This window comes from Lutra lutra, chromosome 7 (assembly GCF_902655055.1).
Source record: "Lutra lutra chromosome 7, mLutLut1.2, whole genome shotgun sequence".
Taxonomy (NCBI): domain Eukaryota; kingdom Metazoa; phylum Chordata; class Mammalia; order Carnivora; family Mustelidae; genus Lutra; species Lutra lutra.
The window spans coordinates 105114086-105137347 of NC_062284.1; the positions used below are offsets into that span (position 1 = coordinate 105114086).

At 41.5% G+C, this 23262-nt stretch overlaps 1 protein-coding gene across 6 annotated transcripts in view; it reads right to left on the reverse strand.

Annotated features, from left to right (window-relative positions):
* Positions 1-7295: 7295 nt before the first annotated feature.
* SLC35F4 (solute carrier family 35 member F4) overlaps positions 7296-23262 on the reverse strand; it is a 232213-nt gene continuing 216246 nt past the window's right edge. For all 6 annotated transcript variants that reach the window (XM_047739087.1, XM_047739088.1, XM_047739092.1 and 3 more), the window contains 4 exons: positions 15546-15671; positions 13442-13634; positions 9848-9937; positions 7296-7699 (listed from right to left, as the gene is read on the reverse strand). In XM_047739087.1, the coding sequence (XP_047595043.1) occupies positions 7458-7699; positions 9848-9937; positions 13442-13634; positions 15546-15671 (651 nt within the window). In that variant the 3' untranslated portion in view covers positions 7296-7457. The remainder of the gene's footprint in view (positions 7700-9847; positions 9938-13441; positions 13635-15545; positions 15672-23262) is intronic.

The following is a 23262-nucleotide window of genomic DNA, read 5'->3' on the forward strand; positions in this document are numbered from 1 at the left end:
ACATCTCAGAGATAGCACTTTTTCAAGGCCAGAAATGGGGAGAACTGCAGGGTCCAGGTGGAATGTAATTGATGAAGTTAACATTTCCAAGAGAAGAAACCGATCAACCAAAAGTAGATGATCAAAACGAAACACTGAACATCTCAGTGTGCGTTCAGAGCTGGTCCAGGATATGGGATTGTGGGTAGCAGTGATTGAAGGAAAGGGGAAACTTTATGTAAAAAGAGGGTATTGGACTGGTGTTACCTGATAGAAGGAGGATTACTAAAAATGAAAATATAGGTAAAGTTTGAATATTAGACGTCAAAGTTGGATTTGATAGAAGGCTTTTTGAAAGAGAATGAAAAGTGGAAATATTTTAACATTAAGATGAGTTAATGCAAATAAAAACATAATAAGAGAGAAATTTTGGCCAAATGTGCGCTGTAAGTAACATACAGAACCTGGAAGGTACCTTGTTTCTGCCTTCTTGGCACTTTAAGAGTGGAATAAGTTAAGGATGCTGATGGAGATAGAGCAGAAATCTTTTTTTTTTTTTAAGATTTTATTTATTTATTTGACAGAGAGAGATCACAAGTAGAGGGAGAGGCAGGCAGAGAGAGAGAGAGAGAGGGAAGCAGGCTCCCCGCTGAGCAGAGAGCCCAATGCGGGACTCGATCCCAGGACCCTGAGATCATGACCCGAGCCGAAGGCAGCGGCTTAACCCACTGAGCCACCCAGGCGCCCCTAGAGCAGAAATCTTGACAAACACTGAATTTCAGTGCATCACTTTTATCTACCTAGGTAAATGGAACCCCTAATTATATTATAAAAATAAAATCCATACGTAAGGGATGTAATTAGGGAAAGATCAACTTGTTAGCCTTTCCCCTGAGGGAAAAGGTTGTTGGAAGGGATATGTGTAGCAAAGAACAAGCTCATAAAGAGCTAAAGATGGTCTATCAGCTGAACTCTTCAGGGTGCCATGTGCACCTGTACTAACTGTTTTGGTCACAACCAGTTCTATAAATCAAGTGTTGGCAAATCTATGATGTCTTCTTGTTAATATTAATGGAAAGGAACTTTGGTATGGGACTTGGTAGAACACACTCTGCTACTGGACTGTGTGATTGGATTGGAATGGGAGCAATTGCGCCAGTCGGTTCTTCAAGTTCAGTGGTCTTTAGTCTTATGGTTCTTAAACTTTATCATACATTGGAATCACCTGTATTACCTGAGCATGGGCTTGGTTAATTTCAGGCCGGGCTTATTAAGAGGAGTTGCTGCCCCCCGAACCCGCAGAGATTCTGCTTCACTAGGTTTGGGATAAGGCTTAAGTACTTGCTTTCTATAAAGTTCTCATCTGCGGATTATGCTGCTACATCAGTATCAAAAGTTGAGATCACTGGGTTAGTTTTTAGGGCATTGACAGTGCAGAGGACCAGACCCAAAATAGTGGTGACTTCTATGTAGATGCCATCTTAGGAAGCTTCTTGATGGCTAGCTGAACTATTGCGTCCCCGAAGACTACTCTATCTTGGAGAGCATCTTTTAATTATTGATCAGAATAAGTTAGTACCTATAGGCCAAATCTGTTCTGATCTTATGATTTATATCAGAAACTATTTACATTAATAAATTTCTGATTTTCACTTGGACTTCTTGTTATTTACTAATGTCATAAGATGAGACAATTCTACTTGCCTTCTGCAGAATACAATTTAACTTCTTTTCTGCAAGTTGATTACAATATCTAGAAGTCAGAGTGGTCTTTTCCAGAATAATTTTGCACTGTAATCTGCATCAACGTCTTTTGGCTGTCCAGAATTAACCCCAAGCAGTTTCTATCACTTCTGCATCAGTAAAACCTGGTATTCGACGATGGTTTTCAACCTTTCATTCTTCCAGGTCTTCACAAAGCTTTCCAGTTGGTTGCAATTCCAAACTACTCTCTTCTACTCTATTTCTTCCTTCTCTGACAGTTTGAATTTGTATGACATAAAAACTCAGTATATTTTGTCTTGACTGACAGAATCTGACCAAATAATTGCTTCTTTGCAAAGGTGTTACCTCCTCAATTTCCCTCACTGTTCCCTCTTATTCTCTAAGCAAGTCACTCTTAAATGTTTAGAGAATTTGTGCTTAACAGAAACATCATGTGAACCACAAATACAAGCCTCATGTATATTTTTGTTTTTTTGTTTTTAATTTAATTTAATTTTCTCAGTGTTCCAAAATTCATTGTTTATGCACCACACCCAGTGCTCCATGCAATATGTGCCCTCCTTAGTAGCCACCACCAGACTCTCATATATTTTTGATTGTCTGCTAGGTATGTTAAAAACATAAGAAATGTGTGAAATAAATTTTATAACAAATCTTATTTAAAACAACATATCAAAGATATTCTCATTTCAATATGTAATGAGTATAAAAGCTATTAACAGAAAAGCCTACATTCTTTCTTTCATATTAAGTCTTCAAAATCCAGTGCATTTGACACAGCATCTCTCAATTTGGACCAGCTGTATGTCATTAGCCACACGTGGCTAGCGGCTACCATATTGAACAGTGTGGTTTTAGAGCCTCTGGATTCTCTGAATATATTCCTCCAGAATAAAGCCACTAAGTTCACACTATTTTGAAAACTCTGTCAGGATTTTTGGAAACAAACCCTGCAGCTTATCCCTGGATGGGGTTTCTAATCCCAGGTTAAAATTCTTGCTCTTAAGATTCCTCAAGTTCCCAAAGGATCTGGTGTTCAGGTCCCCAGCAAATAGTGACAAAGCAGGCTTTGCTTTTCTGGCACACATGGGTGAAGGAAGAGTGGGCACACTGGACAATCGGAACTTTAAAATGTGGGTCTTATGTTCTTTCTGCCTCTGGGTTTTGGGCACTAGCACCCCATTTCCATCACATCTTGTACTCTCCTGTTTTTACTTAATTCTCAATTGCTACAGGTGTGTGTGTGTGTTCAGGGGTGGAGTGGGGAGGCAAAGAAATAAAAAGTATTAAAAATAATAGAGGGGCACGTGGGTGGCTCAGTGGGTTAAAGCCTCTGCCTTCGGCTCAGGTCATGATCCCAGAGTCCTGGGATTGAGCCCCGTTCTCAGCTCAGCAGGGAGTCTGCTTCCCCTCCTTCTCTCTCTGCCTGCCTCTCTGCCTGCTTGTGATCTCTGTCTATCAAATAAATAAATAAAAATCTTAAAAAAAAATAATAGAGACTTCTTGTTCCAGCCTGTCAGGTAAACCAGAATCACCTGTAGTAGTTATTCTTTGTACTCGTGACAGGGCCTTATGGGTAAGTAAGAAAGAGGATTTGTACTTAAATATCAAGAATATTCCAATGCTTAGGCGGTTTTACTGTTCACTCTTTTTGTCACTTGCATTGTCCTTCTCCAAATTATTTGTCCTCCGGTGGATCTTGACAAAGTGTCTGCAGAAAACTAACATGCATGCAAAACCTGGATGAGCCAAATGTATTTGCCTATAATTTGTTTGTGAAGTGATCAAGCCGTGGTTGAAGTGATTTTAATTTCAGAGCCCAAGTCACCAGTCTGTCTTTTTGTCAGGCAATTAGTTCCGCTAGCTGGGCAAGAATGCTGCGATACAAGGGGCCGAGGGGAACCGGGCAAATGGAAGCAGTGTAGCCTTTCTTTCTGCTTCCTATGTGTGTTCCTCATGCCAGGCTTCTTTTGTCTGTCCGGTTTATTTGAGGTAAAATCGCCTGCCGAGCACCAGGCTCTGTGACCTTGCTGGGCGCCGTGCTGGAGACGAGCGCTCTGGGTAAGGACCCAGAAGGAGGTCAAACCTTAATGCTAGTTACTACTTCCAGCAGTGTGTTAGGCTTTTCACCACATGGTTTCATTTCATGCCCTCAACAACCTTAAATAACAGATATTAATCCCTTCATTGTACTGATGATGAAATCAGGATGGAGGTTGGTAATTAATCAAACTGCGGAGTCGTGGCTGCAACATGGGAGCTTTTAATCTCTGGACTGAGCTGCCCGCTCGGCCACCCACAGAAGCCATTGCCTTTTGGACACTGGGGAAGAACCAGGTTTGGATAAAGGGGCAAGCTAACAGTAACCTCACCAAGGCATTTCCACCTCCGAGGACAGTGACTTTGGAAATATCATCCAAGCCCCACTGAACTTGCTTCATCCTTGGCACATAAGAGGCACAGTCATATTTGTTCAGTTACTAAAATACATAATCCCATCTGATTTTCACAATGAAAGGCAGCAAGGAAAGGTATTATATCTTTATTTATGATGACTTTCCCCAAATTTAAAGGAATATCTCATATTCCCAAAGTGATTCCAAGAAGTTTCTGAGTCATTTTAATTGTCATGTAGACAGTTTAACCTAGAAAGACCGAAGGTCCCAGGAGCAGGGGCCACCTCCTGTCCATCTTGTATCCCTTCCACCCACAGTGCAGAGTTCATTACTATGATCACAGAAAGTTCTGTTGGACAGAGCTGCTCCAGAGGCAGGCAGAGGCTAGTTGGTGATCACCTAATGTAACACTCTACTTCAGAGCCAGAGGTAGAACTTAGTAATTTTTGAATGAATAAATGAATGAATACCATAATGGAACTGTTTTCTTAATATAGACTAAGCTAATTACGGTGATCAGTCATAGGTTGAATTAGAGCTTTCCAGAGTAGCTGACTTCATTTTTCAAAATGAATCATCAAAAAGAGCAAAACAACTCATTTCTTAAAGATGTCAAAATGCAATTTTAAATGTCATGCTAAGTAATGGCAAGATGCTGGAGTGGGCTAGTCTGTGATTACTGCTATTTAACAGTAATTTAAAAATAAGGCGAGAGTGGTGTTTGTACCAATATGGCACCATAGTCAAAACCAACTCCAGATAATGAATTAATTCACATTTATTAGTAATATATTTCATTTATTTTGTACCATTTTTCATGAAGTTTAAAGTGAGTCATGGTTATTTTAGTGAATATGATGTCACCTAGCTACACTGGAAGACTGGCATTGCCTTTTCAAAAAATGACAGTGAAATGAAAAAAAAAAAAAAAAGGCTTTTATTTACCATGATGCTCAGTGGGTGTGATAGCCTGAGTCCCCTTTTCTTGCCTTGTGATCGTCTCACCTATATTTCTGGGGACACTTGAAAAAAACAAGAAGAGTAAAACAGATGCCAGAAAGGCTTGGTTTATTGCACTAAGCTCCCCAGAAAGTGCAGATTATCTTAAATTGTTCTGTGCCTTAACCAGGCTCTTCAGAGAGAAGTGTCTTTTAGCAATTCAGCAAATTGGTATTTTGTGGAAACACAACAAAGGCAGTGGCCCATTTAACCCCTGATGTTCCTTACTTTCACCAGTTTCATCTGTACCAGTCCTTAAACAAGACTGATCTAATACAGTCTGGAGGAGTGGGTATATCTCCAGGGTCAAGCAACACATTTATTTACTTATTGGATGTCTGCAAGCGCCAGACACGTGCTAGGAACACAACGATGAATGGTACACAGTTCCTGCTCTCAAGGAGCTCCTGGTCTCCTGGCACCTCGGGCAAGTAGACTGGTAATTGCCACAGAGGGTGACCAGTGCTATCATGAGGGTAAGCGGAGGCTTGTGAGGAATGGGGGAGAAGAAAAGGCTTTCTGGGAAAATAGGAAAAAGTCACATCATGAAGCTGAGGTAATGGTTAGTCAGGTGATGAGAGAGGCAAAGAGAGTACAAAAAAGAGAGTAGGTCTCGACTGAAGAATTGCAGGAATTCATAGTATCATGAAAGCCCAGATTCCAGGGGCCCAGAGTGGGTGAAATGATGGCATGAGGCTCTGGAGCTGTGCTGTCCAATATGGTAGCCAATAGTCACCTGTGGCTCTTTAAATTTAATTACAAATTAATTAAAGTAAATAAAATGAGAAATGCAGCCCCTTTGGTTGCACTGGCCATACTTATAGGGCTCAGTAGGCCCTTGGGGCTACTGTGGAGCCCTGGGCAGATGTACAATACTGTCCTCACCACAGAAGCTCCATTGGACGGTGCTTCTCTTGAGTCAGGTGGGGCCAGCCAGTGGTGAACTTTGAACGACGTGCAAAAGTACTTGGACCTTATTCTGTGGAAAATTAGATGCCACTGAAGTGTTTTATATAGGAGAGGAGAATTATCCCATTTCTGTATTAGAAAAGCCACTCTGCAGGGCATGGAAGGAATGAGAGAGAGGCAAGACTAGAAGTTAGAGAGACCAACTCAGAGAGCCTTTCATTCATTAGAGAAAGAGATGATGAGTGCTCAGAACAGGCATCATAGTAGAGAAGTGTCTGGATTCAAGAACCATTAAGAGAGACAATCAACATGACTTACAGTTTAGATGTGGAGGGCAAGAAAGGCAGAAGTTAAGGTTGATCCCTGCTTGGGCAGCTGGTGAATGATGGCACCCTTAGCCTAGACAGGGGACAGGGAGAGAAAGGAATAGATCTGGAGAAGAGAGACAATAAATTCAACTTTTTTCTTGAACTGGAAGTCAACAATGAGGTAACCAAGTGAGCTTGCAGGAGACATTTGGATAGTCAGACCTGAAGCTCAGGGGACAAATCTGGGCTGGAGATAAAGATTTTAAAAACCATCTTCACATGGGTGACATTTGAAGCCATGGGAGTAGATGAAATCCCTGAGGAAGAGAGTGTGGAATGAGATGATAAGAAGACCGAGCACTGAAGGTTGACAGTGATGAGACCAGTCTTGGAAGAGGACCCTAGATAAGCAGCCAGTGAGGCAGATAGAGAACCAGGAAACAGTATGGGAGTCAAGTAGAGAGGATATTTCAGGAAAAAGAAGTGGTCAACATGTCAGGTGCTGTGGAGCTGTGCTCTATCCCCTCTGCCATTTTTAAATGTCTACCTCCTATTAGAGATATTTATAACCACTCTTATGTTCTATACTACTCTAAGCACATTGGAAGTAGAGACGGAGTCTTCTCTGTCTTCACGCCTTCATTTTTCCTAGTGTAAGTCTTGCATATAGAAGATGCTCTTTTGATAGTTATTTAATTACTTCCCAGCCTTCAAACTTAAGGGTCTTATTGGATTTAAATATATATTAAGTGTATATCCTTTACATGTGTTTTCCTCTTATGCAACTTTCTCTGATGGAACGAAAACATTTCAGTTTCCAGTGAGGGTAAGGTCATGATAAACCCATAACTTAGTAGAGTCTCATGTTTTCAGGAAATTTTGCAAATTAGGGGCAGGCAATTCCCTCTAAAACAGAAGAAATAGAACAAAGATGAATATATTTTAATAAAAAATTTTTATTATGATTATTTACACCAGTTCCTTGATAAGCATATAAATGTAAACTTTTATCCTTGGCATGATTTCACCTATGACTTATCCAAATCCAGAATTAATACTGTCATTTGAGTGTACAGGTAGTGAGAAAATTTTACTATATTCACAGAATATACATACACGTGCATCCAAAATGGGTCCCTCATTAAGCCAGGGGTATAGACACTGTCCCATTGGCCCTGCTTCTGGTCCGCAGGTGTACACTAGAATCAGTGATGTCCTCCACATGTTCCTCACTCTTCTTTTCCTTCAGGCTGTTGATGAATCTCAGGGTGATTTCGTCCCACTCCTCTGGCAACAGCATCAGCAGAAACCCAATGCAGATGACAATGGTAGCGGCCAGGCGGACGACATTGAAGATCACCTCCTGTTTCAGGAGATCCACAGCTAGGAAAGAAAAATCAGGTCTGTCACAGGCTAGGACTGGTTCTAAGCTTCTCTGAGAACAAATAACCACTGTCAGTGCTACTTCTAGAAATCTCTAAAGTCTCCCTTGTTCTTTCAACAAGGTGAATGAATGAACTTCCTTGACAACTCCACTCCTCGCTTTCCTTTGTCCCTATCATTCTATTGGCACCTTTGTTTGCTTTCTATTCTTCTCTCTAAGTCAGACTTTCCTTCAAGGCTCATGTCATCTCACTTAGTTGCCTCTGCAGTTTTATTTCTCGAAACTTCTCCTCTGCATCCCTTCACACTCCTCCAGATTCATTGGGCTGCTGAGGATTTTCCAAATGGGCCAAGTTTGTTAATGCCTACATTTTGGGACCTCCTGTTCTTTTTAAAGAATTTTTAATGGAGGTGAAGTTCCTATAAATTAAAATGAACTCTTTTCACGTGAGTTTAGTGGCATTTTGTAGGCCACAGTGTTGTACAACTGCCACCTCCGTCTGATTCCAGAATATCTCCATCACTTCAAATTCAAACCCCTTACCCCGAAGCAGTTACTCCCCAAGCCCCTCCCCAACCTCCCAATTCCTGTGTGGGAATCTGACGTTTGTTTCCACGGATTAACTTGTTCCAGAGATTCCATATAAATGAAATCACACCAAATGTGACTTTTTTGCGTGTGGCTTCTTTCACTTAGCACGATGTTTTTGAAGTTCAACCATGTGGGAGCACGTACCCATACTTCCTGCCTTCTTATGGCTGAATGATAGACCATTGTATCACAACTTGGTTATTGGTTCATCTGTGGATGGACATTTGGGTGTTTCCACTTTTTGGCCATCATGAAAAGTGCTGCAATGAATGTTCACATACAAGTATATTTTAAGGTCCCTGTTTTCTGTTTTTTCAGCATATGTACCTAGTAGTGGAATTGTTGGTAATGCCTAGATTGTTCCATTTACATGGAACGCCCATTCCTTCTCATATCCCCACCATCCAGCAAATCCCTTCATTCATTCTCTCTTTTGGCTTCTTACAGGAAGCCCTCCTGGATGCTCCTCCTGTGTGCTCTCAGAGCATTCATTACACACCTCTATCAACACAATTCTGTCTCTACATTGTAACTACTGAATTCTTTTTCTCCCTCTGTATACTACACGGTTCAGAGTACACATACATACTCTCACCAGCATTAGTACTGTTCCTGACATGTCCTAAGTGCTTAGAAATGATGTGTTGAATGACTGGATCCCTAGGTGAATGAATGAACTTCCTTGACAACTCCACTCCTCACTCATATGTCTTTCCTCCAGGTATCTGGTAGTCCTATGAGTCTGTCTCACACCATTTGGCATTTGCTAATATATCCCACCGTGGGGTGTTAAGTTATTTCGTGTATGTTGGTCTTGTTTTCCAAATTTGGTGGAAGTTTCTTAGGGGAACAATAATATCCTTTCCCCCTCCCTGTTTCTTCTACAGTTCTCCCCACAGTAAAGGCTCAATGAGTACCTGCTGATTAGGAGTACCGGGGCAGAGAAAGTTGGGTACCTGAGACTTGGAAAAATAGAATCTCACAGTTAGGACCGTATGGTCTTCCAAATCCCTCACTTTCATAACTTGCTCCATTGACACGTTTCGCTAAAAAGATCATCCTGGAAAAATAGCCTCTCTTCCTGTCCCCAAAGTGAGCCCAATTGCTTTTTCCTGTATGTATTCCAGCGGGCCATCTGCTTGGCCCCCAGGAGAAGCTTCTGCCGTTCCCCACGGATAGTCTGACGGGGAGCCCACACCCTGAACGTTTCCTACACTTTCATTAGTGACGTTTACTTGAGAGTCCTCGGCTGGGATGCCTTTTGTTTCGACAGGACTTCCTCTAAAAATACCGCAAAATTAGGTTGTCAGGGAGATTACATGAAACCCAAATGATACATTTGGTATTTAATTCTAAAAGCACGACTGAGTAAAAACAGTGTTTATAGCTGCAAATTTTAAATCTGCTGCATAGTTATTCTGTTGTCTGCCACCTTCCCGATATTTAAAAACATCTTCCAAGGCAAGGGACATAATTCACAATTGTTCAAAGAAACCACTCAGGGTGTGAAAAGAACAGAAGCAAGAGATGGCGCACTTGTCAAATGAGACCGGTACCTGCATTTCCGGGGACGCTGAGCACTGTCCCAATGGAGATCAAGATTGGGTATGTCAGCACCACGCCAACATTCACCAGGATGTTGAAGGCTGAAAAACACAGGAGGATACAGAGGATGAAGGGAAACTGATCTGCCGGGCTCTTTCCTTCTTCCCATAATAGAACCAGTGTTTTTGCTAAACCTGCCTTCTACACAGTCCGCACCTTTGGTCAATTAATCCTCTCATTTGGGAGCCAGGTGCACAAGTTTCTCGATTGAAGCAGTCTATTCTCTTTTCTCCTCTGTCACCTTGGCTGCCTGATCTCTTGCCAGTTGGCTGGCAAAGGGCATTGAGAACAAATCCAAAGCAGTGAAACAATTCAGGACACTGCTTATTAGCGCTATAAAGGCAGGCTGGGGCCAGCCAGAGGTCGGGAGCAGAGGACTGTTTGAAGTTTGGACCTTTTCCCTTTGTTACTTTGTTGTATGATGCCATATTCCTGGATAATGAAAAGGCTCTCCTGTGACCGCCTAAACGAAGCTCTATCCAAGGATGGCCTATGCTGTTTTATTTCCTTTCTCTCGTGGTGAGCATCATAGAGGCAAATGAAAGTGTGTTCAATGTAATGCACTGAACCCCAGGGATCTTTTCCACATCCTGATTTGTGCACAATTATCCAAGGGCAGGGCCACAGAACCAAAGGAAGGTATAACTAGATATATTTGAATTAATATTTTGGATCTTTTTAGTAAAATATAAAACAGGGGGGCTCCTGGGGGGCTCAGTTGTTAAGCGTCTGCTTCGGCTCAGGTCATGATCCTGGGGTCCTGGGTTCTAGCCCCACATTAGACTCCCTGCCCGGTGAGAAGCCTGATTCTCCTTCTTCCTGCTGTGTTCCCTCTCTTGCTGTGTCTCTCTCTGTCAAATAAATAAAATCTTAAAAAACAAAACAAAACAAAAACTCTTTAGGGCGCCTGGGTGACTCAGAGGGTTAAAGCCTCTGCCTTTGGCTCAGGTCATGATCCCAGAATCCTGGGATCGAGACCCACATCAGGCTCTTCTGCTCAGCGGGGAGCCTGCTTCCTCCTCTCTCTCTCTTTCTCTACCTGCCTCTCTGCCTACTTGTGATCGGTATCTGTCAAATAAATAAAATCTTTAAAAAAAATTAAAAAAAATATATATATATAAAACAATCATCTACCCCCTACAAAAATTATCAAAAATACATGTTTTTGAAAGAAAAACAATGATAAAAAAGAAAAACAATGATAAACTACATAGCATTATTTTATTTCATTTCAAGTAGGTTCCACACTGGGAATTTGGGTTTTATGATGGTTCCTGGCTAGGTTGATTTTGGCCAGGAAATTGGGCACTTTTAATCAGGATGTTTGGGTCTTAAGAGATCAGGACCTGAGCTGAGACCAAGACTCTGATGTTTAACCCACTGAGCCACCCAGGTGCCCCTACATAGCGTTATTTTAATGGATTTCAACTGTGTTTCTTTTAGGGGTTGTTTAGAGAGATGAATATTAACAACTAGGAATGGTCCTCAATTCAAAGAGATCTCTGTGTAAATGATTCAACCATGCTACCTATATCTCTATAGAACCAAAGATGGTTCTAGAACTATTCCATTCAGGACAGTGTTTATTCTTCTACTGCTATTTATAATCCCTGCCTTAATTAAGTCCACTAACTTAGTTATCTGGAGTCACTTGTATTTGGTAGTTAGAGACAGTGGGTTGAACTTTCATAAAACATGGGCTCCTTCATAATTATCATACAATAGTGGTGGCAATTAAGGCAGAGGACCTTCCAAAGTTAATAATTGTTTTTCCTTCATGGCAGAGCTACAATGGGAATGACTATTCCAGCCCCTCAACTCTCTCTGCAGACTCAGGGAGTCAAATACGGCACACTCTAGCAAGTCAGGAAGGTATTCAATCCTACACAGATTCTGCTAATCTCCTGTACTGCTCTTTTATCGGCTGAACTAGATTATTTCAGCAGACTGAAGGTACTGGTATTTGGGTGAGAACTGAGCCCTTCCCACTCAGCAAAATCAGGTGACTTCACTGAAATGTGTTGTCTGTTTTTAATTAGTTCTTTAGGTAGAACACTTACTCATTTTTCTGACAACCTAAGGACAAGGATATATAATTCAATATGCTATCTGTAGCATGGGGCCTCACCCAAGTTTCAGTGGGACACAGACATGTCAGGTGAATGGACCAGGCCAAGGGATATATGTTGGTGAAGGGCTACTTTGCATTAAGCTGGAGATCATGCATACATGATTTTGGGCAGGAAATTATCGAGGCACTTTTAATTAGGATGTTTGGTTCTTATGGAAACATTGCTATTGATTTCTACTCAATTTAGCAGAGGTTATGAAAGGTCATAACTACATATCTTTGGACTTCAAAAGTATAATTCAAAGACCAACAATCAACATTTGATCCTTCTCTGGTCTCAGACCCCTGCCCCACCCCCTGCTTAGGAGCCTGGGCCAAAGTAGAGAAAAGATAACCCAAGGCTTCTGTGGGAATGAAAACCAGGCCAATGGTTTTCTCCCAGGAACTGCAAAGCTGCTTCGGATTATGCCACCTTGATAAAGGTCAGCTGAGAGTTGGCAGACATCCTGCAGGTCAGGTGTGGTGGGAAAATGGGGATCAGGCAGAGGGGGCTATCCTTGGGAAGGGTGAAGACAGAGGAGCAGAATGAAAGTCATTTGGTTCTGAGTAAAGGGACATTGAGTCATGTAGCGGGTACTGTTGTTCACCTGCTTGGGGAGACAAGAGTGGGCTCATTATTTTTCAGGCTCCTTTTACAGTGGGTGACAGAAGCAGCACAGCTGGAAAGTCACAGTCCCCTGGTTGCTAAGGTGAAGCAGACCACCTTGAGTCTGGGGAATTTGGAGAGAGAACATTAAAAAGACTCCAGGTGATTTTTTTCTTGGTCACCGACTAGGCACAACCTAGTTAGCAGGGTGACCAAGTCCAGTTCTGCCTTCTCTTGCTTGCTGAGGGCTTCCTATCTCAAATTCATTCTCCATACACAGCTAGAGCTGGATGACTAAAATGTAGATGGGAACCTGTCTCCTCTGCTTAAAGATTTTTAAATGGATTTACTCCCTTTAATGGGTTTCCAGTTCCTTCATGACCTGTTTCTTTCCAGAATGTCATTTCCTTTTTTCCTCCCTATTCTTCCTGCACTTGGTGCTCCAGCCATTTTGATCCACTTTGAGTACCTTGAATGTACCATCTCCTCTCTCCCTCTGCCTGGTGCACCATGCTATGCTGGAACACAGTGACATCATACAGTACAACATGAAGAATGGACAAGGCTGTTTGAAGCCCAGTGGTGATCAGAGTGGTCTAGGCCTCTAGCTCACACCTTACTTCATGGGAGATATACCAGTTGAACATCTGTGATCTATACAAGCAATAGCCTGCAAAGAACCTTCTGACCATTAGCCAACCTTAAGTAAGTTCGGGAAACAGAGGACAAAGGTCCCCAAGGGAATAACCCTACTATGTTCATTTATCTAGTCCAAGGAAAGGTCAAAAGTGATGTAGGGAATGGAAGGCAAAACCCAGGGCCACTTACCCAGCCACAGCCCGGCCATCCCACAGAGATAGCCCCAAGGCAGAGCTGCAAATGATGACCAGTGCTCTACCTTGGTGAAATACAGGATGACCGGGGTGAAAGAGATGAAGATCAAATTGAAGAAACCCAACGTGGATACAAAGTGTGCTGCTTCACCGAAGTTGGCACTTCCGAGAAACATCTTGAACAAGACCTTGGATTGGGAAAGAAACTCCTTAGCCACACAGTTAGAGACTTGGCTAGAGCAAAAAGGCAAGTTCTACACAATGAACTGACCAACCCAGAGTTTATCTTCTATTTCTTCTTTCCCCATCGTCTCCATAACAGTAAATGGGCCATTGAGATAAGTAAGATGCCCTGTTGTCTTCACATGAAACAGCAAATGCCATAAAATGAATTCCTTACGATGTTGGAAACAACTGCAGCCACTGTGTTAAACACCACCATCAGGGATGGGTATAGGGTGAATGATTACTAAGCGTGTAGACAAACCCAGGAAAATTTAGGGTTGAGATGCCGTCAATTCTTCCCCTCAAGGATGGGATTCATTTTACCCATAATCTGACAGATACCAAAAACTAAACTAGACAGAGAGACGATCATTATGTTGTTGAGAGATGTAATAATGATGCCTTGGATTTATAAGCACTTTTCTCTCTGAGCTTAACTTATTTTCACAAATACTGTGTTTATTCTCCAGATTAAAAAAAAAATTTTTTTCTGGATATAAATCTGTGTACAGAAGAAGGTAGCAAGGAGGTATGAATGGCCAACATAAAGTCACAATGGGCTGAGGAGGAGCCAGGGGTCTAGTTGATAGTTCTTGGCTTTATAACCCTTCTGCTTCCTATATTAATCCTCAAACAACATAGAACAAAGCAGATCTTTCCGACGGCGCACATTTGATTTTATGCGTGCCTGCAAATGTTACTGCTCCCAGGATGAATACATCTATGACATGGTCAGGAGAATTCTCTTGAAAAGACGGCCATCCCAGTCACATAGCAATTCCAGGTGTTGCTTTTAATTTCAACTGAACTTATTTTTTTTCTCTTGAGAGACTTAATCAAGAGAACTTGACCACGTGCTGTTCTTTGGTCTCATTAGACACCTCAGAGGAGTTTCAATTGGGGGCCAGTTAGACACTAATGGCAATTGAGTGAAAACTTGTCAAGCCTGTCACAGAATCAGTGGGCCAGGAAATGTCAATATGGAAATAGACTCAGTGCCCTCGGAGCCACAGTGTTGGTGAATAATCAGAACAGGCATCCAGGAGGGATGCGAAGGGCGTTTCCTGCTTTTCACAGAGAATTTTCTCATTGAAACACCAAGAGAGGTGAAAGTGGAGCAGTGCCTTAGCTACCTCCTGAAAGCTGGCTCTGAAAAGTGGAGCTTTGGGGATAACCTTTTAGATCTGCTCTCTTAGACCTTGCTTCTGAAGTCAGGGGCAAAGACTGAATAGATTTTCCGCTGATGACAGGCAGCTCCAGCAGAGAATGAGTGGTAAGTACATAGTGCAGACCCAGAGTATCCATCAGAGAGGAAAGGAGGCCCTTCGTTTCACTAATAACAGGAGTTCCTGTGGCTTCGGGTTAATACGTAGCAGTCAACTCACGAGTGACAGCTTGGTTGTAATTTTTAACACCTCATTGGGTTAAGGTAATGACTGTAGGCAGTTAACATAAAGAACCTTAAAGAGAGGAGGGGATCCTTCTCAGCCCCTGCTGCAACTGGTTGATGACTGTGGATGGGCAGAGGTGTGGGGCATGGGTTTGGGAGGTGGCCAGTCAGAATTTAAATCTTTCTATTTAAAGATTTAGGCTGTAGGCCCCTGGGCAAGTTACTAATCTTTTAAGCCTAAGTTTCTTCATCTGGAAAGTGGGGGTAAGTGCCTGTGCCTCAGAAAGTTGAGTCAACACAGGTGAAAACTTCTGGCAAGTGCCCAACATGTAGCAAGTACCCAGTATATGGTACTTAGTCTTATTTAAACCATCTTTTTTTTTTTTTTCTCAAGCTAAGACTTTCGTTGTCCTGGCTTCCTTTATTACTTGAGTTTAAGCTATGAATGACAGCCAATGACATAAAAAAAAAAGGCACAACATACCTTATATAATGCAGATGTAGAGGCTGAGCCCACTGCGAATGCCACTCCTATGATCGAATCTGTGTGGAAATTATCTGCATATGCCATCATGACAATGCCAGTAATGGCCATGATTGCAGCGACTATCTGTCAAATAGAACGCAAAGAGATTAAAAAAATCCTGATGCCTCCATATCTCAGGGCAAGCAATTGAAGACTTCATGAGAGTTGCTAAATGCTTCCTCAAACCCAATTACCTCTCGTACATCTCTGTTTCAATGCAGGAAGGGTCAGTATTAACAAGAAATCAGTATGCTCATGAGACATCCAGACAGAGAATATAAAAGCTGCTCACATTCTAATTAAGGGCTAGCACTTGCAGTTTAATCTTTTAGCTCAACTTCTTAGAGATTAATATACATGTTGGTGAAATAAATTTAATAGGATTTCCTAATCCTCCAGAGCATTTTTATCTACAGTGTATTCTTTTGCTTCAAACAATTCAGCATACATTTTCATCAGCTCCTCAGATCAATGCATGATTTTGAAGATTGACACATAAACAGGACTTGATTAGGTAGACATAATATTGGTGCAGCTAAGAGACAAAATTTAGGCCAAGGGGAAAAAAGGAAAGCGTGCCATCTCTCCCAGTGATTTATAAGGAGGGAGTTGAGTTTGCACTGGCTGCTGGTGTGTCAAATGGAAGCTAGCTCTTCCTTTGGTTTACATGCAAATTAACCACAAAAAGATACACTTATCCCATTACTCTAGAGGGTTAACTGTATAAAGTGAAATATTCATCATTTGATTAAAATAATAATGGTTTAATATAAATTGATATGATCCTGGATCTATTCAAAACAGGGGTCCGCTCCCTGAGTGAAATGATGATTTGCACCTGTTTCTGAAATTATCTTGACCTGATTCCACTGGAAAACATTTCAAAGCTATAGTAAACAGTACAATGACGGCCCCCAGGATGGGGAACAATATGTCATTTCCTTGTGAAATAGTCTCACTGACTTTTAAACCAAGATGTATGTAGCTTTGCAAGAAATGTATAGGCACCTGGTGGTTAATTTTGTTAAGGTTCAGTTCTGAGTATTCCCAAGTAAATCAATTCCTCCAAGATAGCTCTTCTGCATATGTGACTTTTTTTTGGCACTTCCGAATATTATTAGTGCATTATTTATTACAACAAAATGGAGCTCTTCAACATGTGACTGTAGACACCCTCCAGGCCAGTGAAGAGTATGATAGCGATGACACATAGAATTTAGATGCTACTAAAGCAATTCTTTTATTAATGACCACCAAAAGCAAGTGCACTGTTGGTTTCAGACTTAGCTCCATACTAAACTTCCTTTATGAAAAACAGCAGGAGTACTTGAGAACAGACGCTGACATGTCAGCAGTGAAAAACCGTCTTCATAAAGCGTTTTTCCAGGAGGCTGCTTGATGGGAGGCGTTTCTCTTGCTGAGTGAATATCATATTCTCTAAAGCTCCCAGGCATGTGTTCTAGTTAAGCTTTGCCTCTCACTAGAGGGAATAGAATCTAATACACACACCACGAGGTGTCAAGGAAAATTTCCAAACAAGAAGTAATAGACTCATAAATAAACATGGGGAGAGGGTTATCTAGACCTGGAAATTCTGTGAGGGTTATCATTTTCTTCAATTTGGGGACTTATAGTTCAGCCCAGGACCTGCAATGATCCTTTGAGCAGTCTGATTTCAGAGAAATGAAAAGGCACATTAGACGCTGGCATTTTCTGATTTGCTTTCATGTTTAAATAATGTTCATGGGTCAAAGTGTTCATGTCCACAAACAGATTTCCCTCCTAAGACTGAGCTTGTAGGACAATAAGTTTGAATCAATAATTGTTTTCTTTCAGCCAAGCGTCAGTTGCGTTTTCTTGTTCAGATCAAGAAAGGGTTATTAGAATACAGTATTAATCATAATGAACTTTAACATGATGTACTGTTTCATATTTAAATTATTAAAATTATTCTATAATACATAATATCTGGGTTTAGGCAATTATGCATAATATAGAATTCTAGGTTTAGGGAACTAGGAAAACAAACAGTTTATCCAAAAAAAAAAAAGAGGCAAAAACAAGAATGCTGTCTGGAAAGCGATGACCATTTAATACTATTTACCCCCCCCCCGCCGCTGCCAGGATATGGCTTCAGTTAGAAGCACTTCCTTTTCTGAGTCAACCTTTAGTAAAAATATATACGTGTACTATGTCTATTATAAATTCCCAAGATAGGAATTGGGTATGGACAAAGACTATAAATTTTATAGCAATTCAAAATTACAACTGCGATGAGCCTTTTAAAGAGCTCCATTACATTTTATATTCAAGTGCTTGTGGAAATATTAGCTGGACCACTTAAGTTGACATATCAATTACAGCAGTGTCTCCTCCAATTGCCTTCATGGAGAGGAGCGTTTTTCACATTGGAGCGCCAGACAGTGCAGTGCTTCTCAAAGCATGAAAATCTGAATATTTGAGATGTTAGAAAAATTCTTCTCTATGGTATAAACTGTAATTTATAGGTGTTATAGGTTTCCTGGGAGGAAAAGAGAAGTTAAATTATTTTCCACATTTTTTGTGTGTGTGTGGTTCTGTTTTAAGACATGTTCAATGTGTTTCTTATCTACACATCTGGAACTCAGGGAAGAGAGCTCAGCAATTCTAGGAAATGCAGGGAAATGGCTGTGGGTGAGCGGTGGTGGGGAGGCTTAGTGGAGTGGTCATGCAGATGATCCCAGAGTGGCTCTCCTTGGCACCACTGGCCAACTGCAGAGTAGATACTTTTTGAATTTTCAGAAAATAAATAGTGTAAGCACAGATCTGAGTCACAGGTATTTTCAGAATTGATCAGTTACCAAGGAAGGATTCATAGTCTGTTCTTTTGAACAAAAAACACAAAATGATTCTTCTTGGGCTTGGGACATGGGAGGTGTGCCTGCCGGAAGCCTGTGCCTGAAATCCTGGGTCAGAAGTGCTCCTATGTGCACACTTACATAGGGACAGCCCCCCCCCCCCAAATGCCTTTGAGCACCTGAGTGTCCAGATGAAGGATGCTTCTGCTGAGAAGACACCATCTCATGTGCCTTCTGTGGCTCTCCTCCCAACCTACACCAATTCCAGCCCTATAACCAACCAGAGTGTCTAAATAAGACAGAAGACTCACCGCTGCCATTCCCTGAATCTGGTTTGGGTGAGCATGTTCGTAACCATAATAACCACAACAATGCCAATGCCTCATTTTCAGCTTTGGGAAACCTCTCGGGCCTCTCATGTCATGGTGTGCCCACCTGGGGCGAGCACCCCAAGGAAGAGGATTTCGTTAGCTCATTTGCCCAGCATACCTCTTAAGGGACATTTCCTCCTGAGCCAGCTACCTTCCTCCGCAGGCTCAGCCCCCTCTGAGAGCCTCCTGTCAACATTCAGAGCTAATCAGAGGGGCACCATAAGGCTGGCTGAGTGTGTTCCTAAAGCCCAAAGATGGCTTTGGAGGTAAACATTCAGTAATCTTATTGTGCTATTGACCACATGTGACCCTGCATGAAAGCTAGGCTTCTGTCCCCTCTCAAAGGATTCATCTGTACACATAAAAGCTAGAGGAACATCTGGCTTTTGGCTGTTTTCCTTTCTTGTCTCGTCGTTTTATTTATTTATTTATTTATTTTTGTCTCAGGCCTTCAAAACCACAAGGGTCTGGCCCTTCTCTTGATCTCTGTCAGGGTTCACCAACCTCATTACATTCACAGTTTCTCCCATTGACAAAATGGCACCCAGAATTATTATTTGTGTAGCGATACCAGCTCTTCGAGGGTTCAGTGTATTGAGGTGAACCTTTAATTGCTTCTCTTTCTAATTGCAACTGAAATAACTTTCCTTAATTTGCCTTAGTTAACAGTGTTTCTAAATCTGGGTGAGCATGGAGGAGCTCTCCTGACTCACAATGGATCCCTGAATAGCAAACCTACAGCAGCCTCTAGCATGGAGACCCTCAAAGGTATGCTGCTGGCAGGGCTGTACTCAAGTCCAAGACTAAATGTCCAGCTGAAGGTGGGATACACATTAATAGCTTGGCTGGTGAGAACTGCACTGATGATCATTCTTGTTCTCTTTGAGTTATTTAAATAGAGTCCATTTTCAAGGAAAACCAAGGCTATGCAGAATCCTTAAGCTTGTCCACATGCTACATTTAAGGTTCCATGAAGGTGAACCATCTGTTTTCCTCAGATCCAGTGAAATTGGACAAGAGTTGAAGTGTGAGAAATGAAAGAAGTGGGCAGAGGGCAGAGTATAGCCATACGGATTGTGTGTGTGTGTGTGTGTGTGTGTGTGTGTGTGTGTGTGCGCGCGCAGAGGGTGCCTGGGGACAGGTCGAACCAAGTTGTGCAGACCCCCAAACCAAGATTCCCACCCGCCACCTCTCAACACACATCTATTTTTATATGAATAAAATCCATCTGAAAATTATCTCCAAGGGAGACCAGGACAGAAACGAGGGAAAGAACGGCCAGATGGAAAAACTAAAGGGTGTGCCTAGAGGATAGAGCAGATCTATTGATGGTATCTCATTAAGGGGTTACGGATTCCTTGCGGGGGGTAAAATTGGAGAGCATTCCACTTCAGCTTTCTCCCCCTGTATTCACGAATTTTTCTCTTGCCAAGAGGGGGATGATAAGGATGAATGCCAGTACCCATCCTCTGCTGCCTCCTCCAGGAAGCATAAAGGTTCTGGATAGAGGATTCTGCACTGCCCACGATTGCACAGTTAAGACATAAATGTCAACCAAAGGCAGGGTGGAAACAAAAGTTTATCTCGACTTTTCTCTAAATGCATAGTATTGGCACAAGTCAGTAATAGCTTAGCTCCAGTGTCCTGATTTAGGGCACTCTGGAGCCCAATTTGAATTCAGAGAAGTGCAGGTTAAGCAGCGAAAGATTCCGTTTAACTGACATACCCTAGTCGGTCCGTGGTGGATCTTGGAACGTGTCCAAAAGAGCCACAGTTTGGAAAGTTAGCTGCATAGGGACCCAATTACAGCTAGAAAAATATGTGCGTGTCAAGCCGAAGAGACATAAATTCATTTCCTAAATCTGCTAAGGAAGTTTGGGGTCTGCTGAACCATTCACCACCCACCAATTGTCTTCCTCCACTCAAGCAAATTTAAAAATGAAAGAAATTTTCAATTAACAATATAAAAAATAAGAGAGGGACAAGATCTAAAAGATGAGTTACTTTTCAGATTGGACTGCAATCAATACCAGCGACAGAGGAGAAAATCCCCAGCCAGTGGTTTATTTTCTTTGAGGAGAACTTTTTTTTTTTTTTTTTTTTTAAATTAAGGGGCTTTTCGGGAATTGAGGAGCTCTAGCTAAACAAGACAGGATCTTGAAGATGGGAAAACACCCTACTTCAAAGCTGTAAAGAGCTGGATTCTCACCAACATTTGTGCAATTAAAAAAAAAAAGGTCTTTGTAAAAAGTTTACTAATTTCCATGGGATGATCATATTATCGGCTGCAATCGACTACTCATGAAAGAGGTTTTAACACACCAATGTTTACCAGTGAAGTGGCTGAAATGATTTTATGATAGCAAACTGAATGTACAACAAATTACCTTTCCATCGATAATGCAATCAATATTCTAAGGACACAAAGTATTAATAAGTTATTCATAAAACAGAATTTGTTTTTCCGTGAGCAATTTCCTTGTACCAACTGGGGCTCCAGAGAAACACATGTTTACCAATTTTATAACTTAAAGCATCTTTCCTTCTGTCTAGGGTGTCATTTGGATGTGAAAAATAGAAATAGGGAATGTGGTCATCTTAAACGCGAGCATCCTTCGGGTCAAATGAAAATTACAATCCAAAAGCAATCTATCTCTAAACTTCTGAAGCCTGAGAATGAGTAAAATATACCAATTGTAATCTGATGACCGAAAGCAGCACTTGAACTATTAAAAAAAAAAAAAAAAAAGACTTGTCCAAGTGCAGTGGCCTGCACAGGCACTGATTTGATCCCGTCTGGATGTAGGCAATGAAAATGGCATTTACGTTGTCCGTGTTCTGTGAGCTCTCCTTTAATTTTTCAGATGACCCAATTACACATGTTCTCAATATGTCTCAGGAAAAAACAGAATTGCTGAGACTGTCAAAGGCAAAATGCTGAAGATGTTGTGGTTCTTTTCCTATCCCATGGCCTGATTACACGCATCGTCAAAATTATACCTTGACGTTTTTCTGGAACATGGCATTAAACACTTCCTCGTGTTTCCCAGTAAGGAGCAAAGCATTTTGTGGTTTGTAAAAAGAAAACTATCTGACTTCCACCATACTTGACATTCATGTTACCATTTTGCTATCTATGATGTCTTACGTATGTACTTATTAACAAGTACATACAACTCATTGGCTATGTAATGATTTTTTTTTTTCCTTTTGGGTCTTACTACTTACAGATGCTGTAGTAGTTCTCTAAGGCTGCTGTCATGAATTACCACAAACTCGGTGACTGAAAACAACAAAAATGTATTCTCTCACAGTTCTGGAGGCCAGAAATTCAAATCCAGCAGAACCATGTTCCCAACAGCAGCTCTGGGAGAGAATACATTCCTTGACACCTCCAGGATCTGGGGGCCGTCCCAGGTTTCTTGGATTTGTGGCCATGTCACTTCACTCTGATCTCTGTCTCTCTGCTCACATTGCCTTCTTCTCTTCTGTGTGTCTCTGCTGTGCGTGTCTCTTATAAGGATATCTGCTATTGGAATTAGAATCAACTAAATAATCCGGGATGATCTCCTCTTTGCATCCTCCTTATGTTAATTATGTCTGCAAAGACCATTTTTCCACATAAGGTCACATTCACAGAGTCTGGGAATGAGGATGTGGACACCTTATTGGGGACCACCCTTCCACTAGAGATGTCTATTTTCGAATAGTGATGGTCTATAGTCTCTAGGCAGATTTCCTTAATGTGTGATTTAAATAGAAGTTACACAGCTGAGTTTTTGTTGCTGTTGTTGTTTTTTAAATCTCAAGTAAACACTGAACCTCTTTTGATAGGACATTTTGCAAGAGTAAGTTCCCTGTTTAAATGCATTCATTCACTCTAATACAATTGATTTTCTCATTGGTAAATCTAATAGTGAAGGTATTGATTCCCTTTTGGTATTCAGATGCCATTGAAAGGGCAGAAAAGCCCCTAAATCTCTTCTTTTTCCCTCTCTTCTGACAAGGCCTTCTAAATTCTCATGAGTAATCCATGGTGCTGGCAGATAGAAAAGAGAAAGATCTCATAAGCATGAATTTATGTAGTATATCCTCAAATATCACTGAGTTTTATTTTGTCCCCTGCATTATTCTAGGTGCTACAGACAGAGGCAGAGCTGGCTTCATGGGCATATGGCCTTTGCAGATGCATAGGGTCCCATGATTAGAAGGGCCTTGCCCTTGGTTTCATGCTCTGCTGTTGCTGCCTTCAAGTTATCGATAGATTTTTTTTTTTTTTTTTGGATTGGTCCCTGTGTTATTTAAGAAACAAAACAGATCAACATAGGGGAAGGGAAGGAAAAATAAAATAAGGTAAAAACAGAGAGGGAGGCAAACCATAAGAGACTCTTAACTCTAGAGGACAAAGAAGAGTTGCTAGATGGGGGGGCGTGTGTGTGAAGGGAGATGGGTTAAGTGTGATGGGCA